Source organism: Narcine bancroftii, chromosome 1, assembly GCF_036971445.1.
Source record: "Narcine bancroftii isolate sNarBan1 chromosome 1, sNarBan1.hap1, whole genome shotgun sequence".
Lineage (NCBI taxonomy): Eukaryota > Metazoa > Chordata > Chondrichthyes > Torpediniformes > Narcinidae > Narcine > Narcine bancroftii.
In genome coordinates, this window is record NC_091469.1 from 224,069,670 (window position 1) to 224,082,981 (window position 13,312).

The 13,312-nt window shown below is 43.0% G+C and overlaps 1 protein-coding gene across 6 annotated transcripts in view; it reads right to left on the reverse strand.

Annotated features, from left to right (window-relative positions):
• Positions 1-13,312, reverse strand: part of pcsk1 (proprotein convertase subtilisin/kexin type 1) — a 220,175-nt gene that overhangs the window by 43,667 nt on the left and 163,196 nt on the right. For all 6 annotated transcript variants that reach the window (XM_069892155.1, XM_069892147.1, XM_069892163.1 and 3 more), the window contains 2 exons: positions 10,524-10,670; positions 5,724-5,800 (listed from right to left, as the gene is read on the reverse strand). In XM_069892155.1, coding sequence (XP_069748256.1) covers positions 5,724-5,800; positions 10,524-10,670 — 224 coding nt within the window. The remainder of the gene's footprint in view (positions 1-5,723; positions 5,801-10,523; positions 10,671-13,312) is intronic.

The following is a 13,312-nucleotide window of genomic DNA, read 5'->3' on the forward strand; positions in this document are numbered from 1 at the left end:
GGAGTAGTAGCTCTTTGGAGCAATACTGTGTTGAAGTGGCCCCGTGAGGTAATGGACAATTTGTTTTCGCCCTGTAAGGAGAATTAGTGTACCACACCATGACCACTGTGACGGTCATTTCAGCTGATCCACGAAAGGATTCTGGAAGCAGAGGAAATACTGCATTGGGATTCTGACCATTGTAACGATTATTTCAACTGACCCATGAGAGGTTGGGCACTTTGTGAAGGCCACTCGCTTCGATCCCCCATGCAAAAAGGGAAGTTTTGGCCACCACTCGTCTGAAAGGACATTTACTTTGGAAGCACTTGACAAGGATTTTGTGAGTTTACAACAGTCTGTCACCCAGTCTCTCCCACCTACTTCGTGATCACTGCTTGGCACCAATTTCAAGCTTGTGTGTTCAGTGAACTGGGATTCACTGGTCAGGTGTTGTGCTGATTGATGGCCCTGCCCCCACCTGTCCACATATAACTCTGGTTTCCTGCCGAAACCCAGAACCCTTCTGAAGATGACTGTGAGACGCTACCCTCAGTTATAAGCTAATAAAAGCATATGTACTCCCTCCAATTGTGAGTGCTTTTATTCACGCTATAATTTTATTACCTTATTCCCTAACAATGGAATCACTACTCAAGCCTGGAATGCTACTGATAGACCCTCTGTCACCCAATGCAGCTGAGGAGTTCACACACTGGCTAGACTGCTTCCAGCCCTACCTGAGCATGATCAGAGATGTCTTCCACACCAATGAACTCAAGAGGTCCGCATTCGTTTCAAAGGTAGGAACGAAAGGGTGTGCAGTCATCAGGGACTGCACTACACATGACGCTGCTATAGAGGCGTTGAAGGCTCAGTACCTGAAATCACAAAACAAGGTCCTAGCGAGGCACCATTGTCAGCAGCCAGGAAAGACCATCGATGATTACCTGCTGGATCTGTGGACAGTTGCCAAGAAGTGCACGTATGAAGCGGTTATGGGTTGCGTTCATGAGGAAGAACAGATCCGGGATGCTCTAGTTGCATGGGTCCACTCGAAGTACCTGGGGCATTGACTGCTTGAGTCAGGTAAGAAGGATCTGGCCAGCTACGTCAAGCTGGCCAAATCACTGGAAAGGCCAAGCTCAAGAACAAAGACCTCAAAGCCAACAAGCTCACCCACCCAGGTGAGCCCTTCCAAGGACCAGCTGATCCCACTACCACTGCCCTAACAGCTGCTGCTTCACATGCCAAGTAGTGCTTTTTCTGCGGCAAGAGCCGACATCCCCTATCTCGCTGCCCTGCAGAAGACTCAGTGTGTTCCAGCTGTCGCAAGAAAGGACATTGGGCAAAGGTTGGCTTCGCGAGGGGAAACCCAGGGAAGTTTGCGGCCTGCACTGCTCCCACATACGAATCCAGCCCAAAGCCGTCTGCCCAAATTCACCCAACCCACTTACTGCATGACATGCCAACGGAGGATGGCGGTGAGGAAACAGCATGAAAAGGCTTAGTGGCCATCTTGCTGCAACCCAAATTCAAATTCGGCGTTATCATCGTCGCAGGAAGGAAGGCAGCCTTTTTGATGCCATCTTACCCACACAAGGAAGGAAGGCAGCCTTCTTGCCGTGCCATGAGGTTGATGCCATCTTACCCACACAGGGCAACCCAGGATAGTGGGGGCCACTCAAGTGAGGAGTATGGAGTCTCTGGGGACCTAGCCTTGATGGTTCTAGATCAGGACAGACCTCACCAGCTCAGCAACTCCATAGTGACTGTGAAGGTAAATGGACATTCCACTAAATGAGTAATCGACACAGGCTCTACGAAAAGCTTCATAGACTCATGGACTGTGCAAGAATACAACCTGAAGATGGATCCTTCTAATTACCGCATATTTCTCGCGTTTCAATCGCATTCCACGCGTGTCAACAACAATTGTACAGCTCGCCTGTCATTTGAATGGGGGGTGAATCTGTAAATTTTGCTTGTATATTCTTGATGAACTGTGTACTCTGGTCTTGTTGGGTCTGGACTTCCTGTGCCGCCTTAAAAGCGTGTCCTTGGAGTATTCTGGTCCCCTCCCCCCTGTAACGGTTCAGATTGGAGGGCCCCTAAAAATCAGAACCCACATTCAGCCTCTCCACACTGAATATCAACCCCCCTCCTCTCTTCCCGAATCTGTCCTCAGCCTGCAAGCCCATTGCTACCAAGAGCAGGAGGTACAGCACAGCAGTCCGAGATTTCATCCTGTCTGAGTCACAACGTCTGCTCGATGACGGTATCATCGAACCTGGCACCAGCCCATGTCCAGACCAGTAATTGACTATAGCCAAACTATTAATTGGTACACACACCTGCACGCATACCCCCTCCCTTGAATTTCAGACATGGTGAATGATATTGTGCAGTATCAGATTTATTCAACCATTTACCTGAAAGCTGCTTATCACCAGCTGCCAATCCGTTCCGAGGACCATCCATATACAGCATTTGAGACTAACAGTCATCTCTATCAATTCCAGAGGGTCCCTTTCAGAATCACTAATGGAGTTTCTATCTTTTAGAGGAAGATGGACAAAATAGTGGATGAGTACGGGTTGAAGGCTACCTTCCCCTACCTCGATAATGTCACCATCTGTGGCCACACCTTAGAAGACCATAATGCCAATCTCCAGAGTTTTCTCCACACGGTGAAAACCCTGTACCTCACTTATAACTCTGACAAGTGTGTGTTCAGGACTAAATGTCTGGCTATCCTTGGCTACGTGGTGGAGAATGACATCATTGGCTCCGATCCCAACAGGATGTGCCCCCCTTAGAGCTTCCCATTCCCAGGACCACGAAGGGTTTGAGGAGATGCCTGGGGTTTTTCTCATATTAAGTCTAGTGGATCCCTCAATATACTGATAAGGTTCACCCTCTCTTAAAAGCCACTAAATTTCCCCTCTTTGCTGAAGCTCAAACAGCTTTTAACTATCTCCAGAACCACATTACGAAAGCTGCCATGCACACGGTGGACAAGAATGTATCTTTCCAAATGGAAAGCGACACTTCAGACATAGCCCTGGCCGCTAGGCTCAACCAAGCGGCCAGGCAGGTTGCATTTTTTTCTTGGACATTGCAAGGACATGAGCTCCGGAAAAGGAGGCTCAAGCCATTGTAGAAGCCGTAGTGCACTGGAGACACTACCTGGCTGGTAGGAGATTTACACTCCTCACTGAACAGCGTTCAGTCACATTCATGTTTAATAATGTCAAAAGGGGAAAAATCAAGGATGATAAGATTGCCAGGTGGAGAATCGAGCTCCCCATCTACAATTATGACATTGCCTATCGGCCAGGAGCCCTTAATGACCCTCCAGATGCCTTAACCAGAGGAAGCTGTGCCTCTGCACACACTGGCCAACTGTGGTCTCTGCATAATGAGCTCTGCCATCCAGGGGTTACCTGCATGGCTTATTTTATCAAGGCGCGCAATCTTCCCTATTCCATGGAAGACGTCAGGGAAATGACCAGGTCTTGCCAGGTCTGCGCGGAGTGCAAGCAGCACTTCTACCGCTCCATAAAGGCGAACCTGATCAAGTATTCCAGGACCTTCAAATGGCTCAGTGTCGATTTTAAGGGACCTCTCCCCTCCACGAACGCGAACACTTTCTTCCTCTCTATCATTGATGAGTACTCCCGCTTCCTGTTCACTATCCCATGTCCAGACACATTCACATCATCAGTCATAAAGGCCCTAGATTCAAATTTCGCCCTGTTCGGTTATCCCAGCTATATTCATAGCAACCAGGACTCATCCTTAATGAATGATGAGCTACATCAGTACCTGCTAGTGAGGGGCATCACGTCCAGCAGGACTACTAGCTACAACCCCCGGGAGAATGGGCATGTTGAAGAGGAGAACGCCACAGTCTGGAAGGCTGTCAAACTGGCCCTGATGTCAGGAAGCCTTCCAGAGACACGCTATGGTGCTCCACTCTATCCAGCCACTACTATGTTTGGCGACCAACGCTACGATTCATGAGCTCCTATTCAATTTCAAAAGAAGGTCGGCATTGGGAACTACACTCCAAATCTGGCTTACCACTCCTGGTCCAGTCCTTCTCAGGAAGCACGTGAGAGAAGCAAGACCGACCCCTAGTGGAAAGGGTGAAACTGCTCCATGCCAATTCCACGTACGCCTTTGTGGAGTACCCAGATAGCAGGGAGGACACCATCTCCATCAGGGACTTGGCACCCACTGTAACAGTGGGTCCGTTGCCTGAAGTGCCCTGTGAGCCACGGAGCTCATTCTCTCCACCCCCAGTCAGGGCCTCAGGGGATTCGGTTCAGGAGGAAAGAGCATTCCCCTCCACTGTTGAGCCAGAGACCCAGCCCACCCCTCTTCCTCACAAGGGGACCAGGAGACCCAAGGAATCCAAGGCCCCCTTGTGCTAAGGTGCTCCACCAGGATCTCCAGACCCCCGGACCGCTTAATCTGTAAATTTGTAAATAACTGTATACTTTTTTACTACTTGTTTCTGAATCCATGTTCTCTGTCTTCATTCACAGACCCTAAATACTGCAGGAAGGGGTGAATGCAGTGAACTGGGATTCACAGGTAGTGTGTTGTGTTGATAGCTGGCCCCGCCTCCTGGCTCCACCCCCATCTCCCCACATATAACCCTGGTTTCCCGCCTAAACCCAGAACCCTTCTGAAGACTACTGTGAGACCCTACCTATAGTTATAAGCTAATAAAAGCACTTGTTGTTTTCCCTCCAGTCATGAGAGCTTTTATTCACATTACAGCATGTGAACACTGGATTTCTGAGACTGAACTTTGAACTGACCATCCAGAATTGAGCCTAAACTGTAATGGTTTGGGGTATGCCCCACATACACATACACATGTATATTCGTGCATAGTTGGAGGTTAAGTTTAGATAAGTTGTTATATTATTAGTAATTAATTATAAAAATGATATTTTAAATATAACACTGTCTTGGAAATTTTCTATTGCTGCTCTCTGAGATGTAACAACTTGCTAGCCTGTGTTTCCCCCTTGATTCCCTTTCCCCCTCCTCTCTTCACCTCTTCCCCACACCCCTTTCTGTTTTTCTAGATTCCTGACAAAGGGCTCAGGTCTGAAACTGCCTTTCAATTCCTACAGATACCACCTGACCGGTTGATTTTCTCCAGCACGTTTGTGTATTGGTACCAAACACTGCAGTGAAGTTCATTGGCTATGGGTAGCCACAAGAAACTGTTCAAGTGAGTCCTGAATCATTTGGGTGTAATTCTGCTCTCACACAGTTAAAAATTAGACCATGGACACATGCAGAGTAGTACGAAGTATAATATAAAGATATTTCTGACTCTCGACACATGTGGTAGGGTTTAGCTTTGGGCATGTACAATAAAGTACAACAGATTGACCTAAATCATCTTCTACTAAAAAAAATAAACTAATTGAGAATATTAAGATGAGATAAAGATCTCATTTTGTACTTAGGCAATTTTTTTTCTTGAGTTATTTTTAACAGAAATGTTCTACTGTCCTTTTGATCTAAAAGTAAAAGCAAATCCACAGGAAGTTTCTCAGAATTGTAGGAAATTTAGGTACAACTTCCAGTAAAGCTTGGTCATGAAGAAAACTACTGGCCATATTTTACAAATTAATCTTACTTCAAAACTACATCTATACCTTGGCATGTGGGAGGTTTTGTTCAATTATACATTTTTTTAATATTGGGAAACTTACTTATTTTCATTAGTTGGGTCATATCGAGGAAAGGGATCCGGATCATTATCATTAAAATCATAGCTTGCTTCTGGATCCTATAGAAATTAAAAAAAAGAAAAAGAAATTCATTAGTATTCAAATATCACAACTTATCTTTCAACTTTGGGATTTTGGTTTATTTCTCTGGTGTATTTTAAGTTCAGAGCCTAGAAATTCCACGGTCTGAGCAAAATCTTTGTGTGGGATGGGTGAGATTTCTTCAGGTAAACAAATCACATAACATTCCTTTGTTGAGCCTCTCACAAAATTCATAATTTTTCTTTCAGGCCATGGAAATTAGGAGCAGGTAAGTGCCTTTAAAGTTGAAAACTTGCAGTGATTCCCTTCGACATACATCCAATCGCAAAATCTGCCATTTGCAACTTCACCCACTACCTTGAGAAGTTTATTGTGATCTCAGTCTTTATTAATCTCTTGACCTTTCTCTCTGAAGAGGTTTCCAGTCCATTCACAGCCTGGTGTCTATTGGGCATCATTGCAAAGTAAAATATTGCACTGGTTTCCATGCCTAGAACAAAACATCCCTCTGCTCACGACACATTGAACATGACCTCTCCCAGCAGGGAGAAATATCTAGGCATGGGCATAGAGATGATCTAAAGAAGTCTGGCTCCAATTAACTTCCATTCTTTTTCTCCATAATAATTGCTGATAATAATGTGGTGATATGTAATTACACCACTAGGTCACCAGGGGTCACCCCGGTGACCTTGTATATAAAGCAGTCCAGAGCTACAGTCTAGCCTTCCAGGTTTGTCTTGCAGAGAGACAAGACCTCTTAGAGTACATATTCGTTTAATAAAGCTGTCTTATACTCGCACTGCTTTTGTAGTTATTGTCAGTACAAATCATAAATTGTATTTTCATTTGCTCTGTTCAGATAAAAGTAATTTGGGCCACGTGTAGCAAAACCTGCACAATGTTCAGGATTAGGCTAATTAAATAACTCACAGATCTTGCTGCTTGTGGCCACAAATAGGTTTCATGTCATACTAGTGCCAGACAATTTTAATCACCTCCCTATAATAGTCAGTAGCATTACCAGCTCTACCCGACTATCAATCATTACAAAATTAACTGGAGCACCTATATAACTAGTTCAGCTGCTACACCAGGTTAGAGGCTTAGTCTCCTGCTTCAAGTGTCTCAGCTTCACACCCTCCAGTGTCCAAAAATACAAGTAAGATATACAATAGAACATTGTCATCCTAATTTATGTAAAGCAACTCACTGAAATCAGTGGAACCATGAGGCAGACCACAGAACAGTAAATATTGGCTCATTTCCTTTCTGTTTGGTTTAATTCAGTAAATTTACGTTGGCTTGGTGTGCGAGCATTTTTGTGTTTATATTAATATGCTCATAATTTTATGTTATTTATTTTACAGTTGACTGTAAACAAGGGTATTAACCACTTCTAACCTCCATTAAAAATACTCCCGCATATACATATATGTTATGTTGAAGGAAGAGTCCACATGCTGCTGTGCTGAGTGGTTCGTGTCCAGGTGAAGGGCCAGGTTTCCCATTCAGCAAAACAGCTCAATATGTATCAAGGGTCTCGGTTAATTGGGTGTAATTGGGCAGCATGGGGCAAAATGGCCTGTAACGGTCATATGTCTAAATTTTATTTAATTTAAAAAAAAAGCTCAGGGTCTCGCCAAACCAAAATTTGTAAATGCCAAAGTACGTCATTGCCAGTGAGCCCTGGGAATACAGCTTTACTGGGTATTAAAGCCTTTCTGCCAGCATCACCTGTCATTTTGGTTTGGCAAGACCCTGAGCTTTTTTTTTAATTTAAAAAAATGTAGACATATGACCGTTACAGGCCATTTTGCCCCATGCTGCCCAATTACACCCAATTAACCGAGACCCCTGATACATTTTGAGCTGTTTTGCTGAATGGGAAACCTGGCCCTTCACCTGGACACTAACCACTCAGCACAGCAGCATGTGGACTCTTCCTTCAACATGACATATATGTATATGCGGGAGTATTTTTAATGGAGGTTAGAAGTGGTTAATATCCTTGTTATTACAGTGAACTGTAAAGCAGATAATTTCTATCACAATGGATTTCTAAAGGGGTGCAAAGTAAGTGGAAAGAACAATGCAATAATTTTACAATTGTCATTGCCTCAATTTTATCTGTACAATTAAAATGTTTGAGACAAATATCAAGCATCAAGATCATTTAACAATATACTTATCTATTTACAGAACTCTGATTATCTGAAATCAGATTCTCCAAAAATCTCATTTATCTGAAATATTTTTAGAAACCAACTGACCTCACAGGTTGAAAAGAAAATTCACCCGACATGAAATTAGAACAACAATTGTTCTCGTTTCAGGTAACTCCTTCCCCTTTCTTTTTTCTATTTCTTCTTTACCTTCCCCTATTAACTTTTTCTCTCAAACTGTGTGCCGCTGTCTCCCAGCCATAAGTGGTTGGAAGAATCCCTTGTCTCGGCTTCATCAAGGAGAGGAGCAGGCATGTCTTGCTCCTGGGCAGGAGCGGGGATGCCGGGTTCCCAGGCAGGAGCAGGGCCTTGGTGGGGAGGTGTCAGTGATCGGCAGAAGCCAGCATTTTTTTTTTGTGAGAATTAAACATTATTTTAATGCTTAAAAATCTTTCCCTTGTTGTTTGTTGTTGTTTAAACACTGTTACAAGAGATTTGCTGTTGCTACTGGGCTGTTTTTAAAAAATGACCGTCTGACATAGGCCCAGACCCAACAATTTCAGGGTTGTATTGTATTATTAATACATGCTAATTTGTTCATTATGGTTTTAGAATTTTTAACACACAAAAATAAATAAGATGTATTAAAAAGGAATTTTCTTAAAATTCAAAGGAAATAAAACATGCAATTAATGGAGTTCTAGTTATAGATTTCAAGCCCAAATATATATTTCTCTTTATCCTTAAAATTGTACTTTGAAATCAAGCCACCCAAAACTACGCAGGACTTAATTGTTGCCTTTACTCCATGAGGTTACCATGTGCCTTTCCAAACTATCATGTGATCCAGCCAAGAAAGAGCAGCAGACACTGCAAAGGAGAGCAAGCTCAGAAGGGAGGGGAGGGGTGTTGGGGAGCGAAAGAGGGTGACATATTTATGACCATTTACCTCATAAAAGATAAACCATAATGAATGTGGAGGGGAAATATGGCAATACCTTTTGAAGAGTTGGCCATTGAACAAGCTTTTATAAACTGAAAGATCAAAACAAATATGCAGTATTTCTTTTTGTCTTTTTATTTATGATGTGTGACTCAAGATATCTAACAGCAATTGTACAGCTCTGGTCTGCCACAGCCAAACTCGTAGTTTTATAGCATCTACACAGTGCATTGGTGATGGTCTATTAGTTATTAGTAATGGCTGCTAGTGGGGCAGCATGGTTGTGTAGCTGTTAACGCAACGCCTTTACAGCACCAGCGTATGGACCAATGCTCGAGTCCCACACTGTCTGTAAGGAGTTTGTACGTTTCCCCCCCCCCCCGCCCATGCCTGCGTGGGTTTTCCCTGGGGGCTTCGATTTCCTCCCACCATTTGAAATGTACCGGGGTGAAGGTTCATTGGGTGTAATTGGGTGACATGGACTCATGGGCCAAAATGGCCTGTTACTGTGCTGTATGTCTAAATTTTTTAAAAATAAATTTAAAAAATGTATGCTCTCTTCTTGCAGTTCAAATGGTGATGAGCTCAGTTTCCATGGTGGCCTATTAGCTGATGATCAATTTCTATCATGTAATCTTGGCTCTGCATTTTTGTATTCATTGGCTCTCTTTTTCTTTCCCCTTTCTCATGCTTAGTGTCCATTTCATACTGAACCCTTCCTCTGGACGTAATATAGACACACTCGGACACGGTGGTCCATCATCCAGTCATAGACATTTCATGCACCACCCATCTTTAGTGTTTCAGCCATTAGAAACTCATCCTCTACCTTCACAAACAAGTAATGTTGATAGGTGCTTATCATCTGGTTGAAGTGGGTTTGTGTTAAAACAATTGCAAGGTAGGAGCAGAATGAGCCTGATTTGCAACCCTTTCATTTGTATTATCCACACAGAGAACGCCTTAAGAATTACATTCTAGTTTATTATTATGTAAATCCATGCAAATTCTCAGACCTAGTCTGCCGACTTCCCTGCGAATTCACTCGTGTAATGATATTTAAGGATAATGACGAACAACTCATTAAATTCAGCGTGTGCATACATGTAAAAATGTGATTCAGTACTGAGTTCCAAAATCAAGGATTTACCTTCCATAATAGTAGGAATTTAATCAACTGTGAGAGTCTCAAGAGAGAAATAGGAGACATTTTGGAAACTGTGGTATGGGATTTGTGAACCACGGCCATCTGTTTTTCCCCAAATCTGAGGTTACTTGGGGCGGCGTGGTTGCCGTAGCGGTTAGCGCCACGCCTTTACAGGGCCAATGATCGGGACTTTGGTTCGAATCCCACGCTGTCTGCATGTTCTTCTCGTGTCTGCATGAGTTTTCACCAGGGGCTCCGGTTTCCTCCCACCATTCGAAACGTACTGTGGGGGTATAGGTTAATTGGATGTAAATTAGATGGCGTGGACTCGTGAGCTAAAATGACCTACTACCATGCTTTATGTCTAAATTTTAAATTTTTAAATATTTATAAAGTGTCACCGAATCTCTGCATTGTTCTTGGGAAAGAGATCATTAACCATGAAAGAAAGTAAATGTAAAAATATACCTTTTAGTTTTACTCACATAATTTGCTTGGATGTCTGTGTGGTTCCATTCCAATCCATCATCAAGCACAGTAAGGACAATTCCTTTGCCAGTTATTCCTTTTTTCCACACTGGGATAACATGAAGGTCCAGTTTTGGGAGGGATGATGAAGTTCTTGTATCTTGCTTTAGAGAGACGGATATGTAAAATGATATGTTGTGGGTTTTTTTTCAACTTTTATAACAAGTTGCATCTCTCAAAGGCAAGTTATTTTTGAAGTTAACAGATTTGAGCTGAAAATAATTAATTTGGAGCTAAATAATTGAAAGTTGTGGGTGGCTGTTGGAGATTGTTGATTCATCGGTTACAAAAATGTACCTTGATCAACAGAAATTACATTGACTCATCCACCTCTGCTCTGCTGTTATAGGGATGACTCTTAGATGTTGCATCATTTACTTTACAATTTCACATTCGTCTATTATAGATTTCTTTCTTTCTGAATAAAACAATTCTGTATTTATTGTCAAATAGCCACAGCATATTATTGGTGATATTTAATACATTTGACTGAAATCAGTGCAACTGCTAGTCATTGTTGGGTAAAATCTATAAATCATATCTGTCATGATAATGAATATGTATGAGATGTACCGGAAGTCACGTGGTATGAGAGGGAGATAAGAACACAAGCAGGAGAACAAAGGAAACCGGAGAATAAAAAGACACTAAGAAGTTTACCTGATAAACTTGTGTTTAATGTTTTATTAACTTCACATTTCGGGCCACAAGTGTGACATTGGCGACGAGGATGAAAGAAGCTTGAAGAAAATTAAAGACTAAACGAGATTACAGAGGTTTACAGACAACTTCAAGGTGATAAGAATTTTCTCTGTGTCTCAGTACTTTTGGGGCTGGAATATTTCCTCATGGCTGGGGCAGACAGTGACTTTCTAACACATAGTAGAATTGCTCATTTTGACCTAACGGGTGATGCAAGTACTGTAAGTGTGAAGTGGAAGGCATGGCAGGAAGAATTTGAATCCTACGCCGACAGTCGTGGCCTATTTCTAGATACCGGTACAGTTGAACAAAAAGCGCAGAGAAGGGCGTTACTTCTTTTCACCGCAGGACCCGCAGTTTGGGAAACGTTTAAGACACTTTTGAATACTGGAAGAAAGGATGAGTACCAGAAAGCGGTAGATGCATTAAATGCACACTATATAGTGACACCGAATGCTACATTTCAACGCCATTTGTTTCGGAGAACGAGACAAGAAGATGGCCAGACAATTGCTCAGTACATGACGAGACTACGCCAGCTAGCTGTTGGATGCAATTACATGCCAGCTGATTTGGACAACCAATTATTGGATCAAGTCGTACAGCACTGCAGATCAGATAAACTCAGAAGACGTCTACTGGAAAGAGGGAGTGAGTTGGAACTCACCGATGCTTTAACCATTGCTGCTGGATTAGAGGCTGTTGAAGGGCAATTTCATACCATGACCCTGAAAGACAACTCAAGCCAGCAAATTAAGAGGCTCTCACATCGCCATAATCAGCCAAGATATACGTCGACACAGGACGTGGAGTGTTATCGATGTGGAAACCGAGGTCACTTTGGAAAAGACCCATATTGCCCGGCCAAAGGCAAAGTTTGCAGAAAATGTAGAGGTAAGGACCGCTTTGCAAAGAAGTGCAAAAGCAAGTCCAATGCAGACCAGAAGAGGAAGAGTACAACTTCCAAAGGCAAAGCCTGGGGGAAAGGAAAGAATCCTGGAAAGAAAGATACCATTCGCCAGATAGACGGTGACGATGATGATACCCAGGAGGAACAGAGTTGTTACCAATTTACGTTGAATGAAGTACGTCATGAGAAGGTCCCAGTGATCATTGGTAGAGTGACAGTTCAGGTCATTGTAGACTCAGGCAGTGACAGTAATGTGATTGATCGACATTTATGGGAGAAGTTGAAAAGGAAAAAGATCATCTGTACCTCAAAGAAGTGTTCCAAGAAACTGTATCCATACACAGCAACAAAGCCATTGCAGACCATTGGATGTTTTACTGCAACTGTTGAAGCTGGAGATAAGTACACCGAAGCAGAGTTTATGGTCATAGAAGAGAGGGGAGAACCATTGCTGAGTAGAAGCACAGCGCAAGACCTGGCAATACTTCATATTGGAGCTTGTGTCAATTCAATTCAGTCATACGAGGATATGAAGCAAGAATTCCCCGCAGTCTTCCAAGGAGTAGGAAAGCTGAAAGGTCGACAATTGAAGCTAGCGGTAGATGAAACGGTCAAACCCAAGGCACAACCAATGCGCCGAACTCCGTTTGGACTTCGTGGGAAAGTCGAAGCCAAAATTAAAGAATTGATCGAACAAGACATTATTGAACCTGTGGAACATTCGACACAATGAGTCAGTCCCGTAGTGATTGTCCCAAACCAAAGGGTGACATAAGACTATGTGTTGACATGAGAATGGCCAATGAAGCTATAATTAAAGAACGACACCCTAGACCAACAGTGGAAGAAATACTTCAAGAACTAACTACCAGTAAGATATTCTCAAAAATTGATCTGAAATGGGGCTATCATCAATTAGAGCTGGATCCAGGTTCCCGAGATGTAACTACATTTGTGACTCACTGTGGATTGTATCGTTACAAGAGACTATCATTTGGAATTAATGCAGCTTCGGAGATCTACCAGTATGAAATCCATCGAGTGATTCAAGGCATTCCTGGAGTTGCCAACATTTCTGACGACATCATAGTCCATGCACCAACGAAGGAAGAGCATGACAAACGGTTGAGGCGT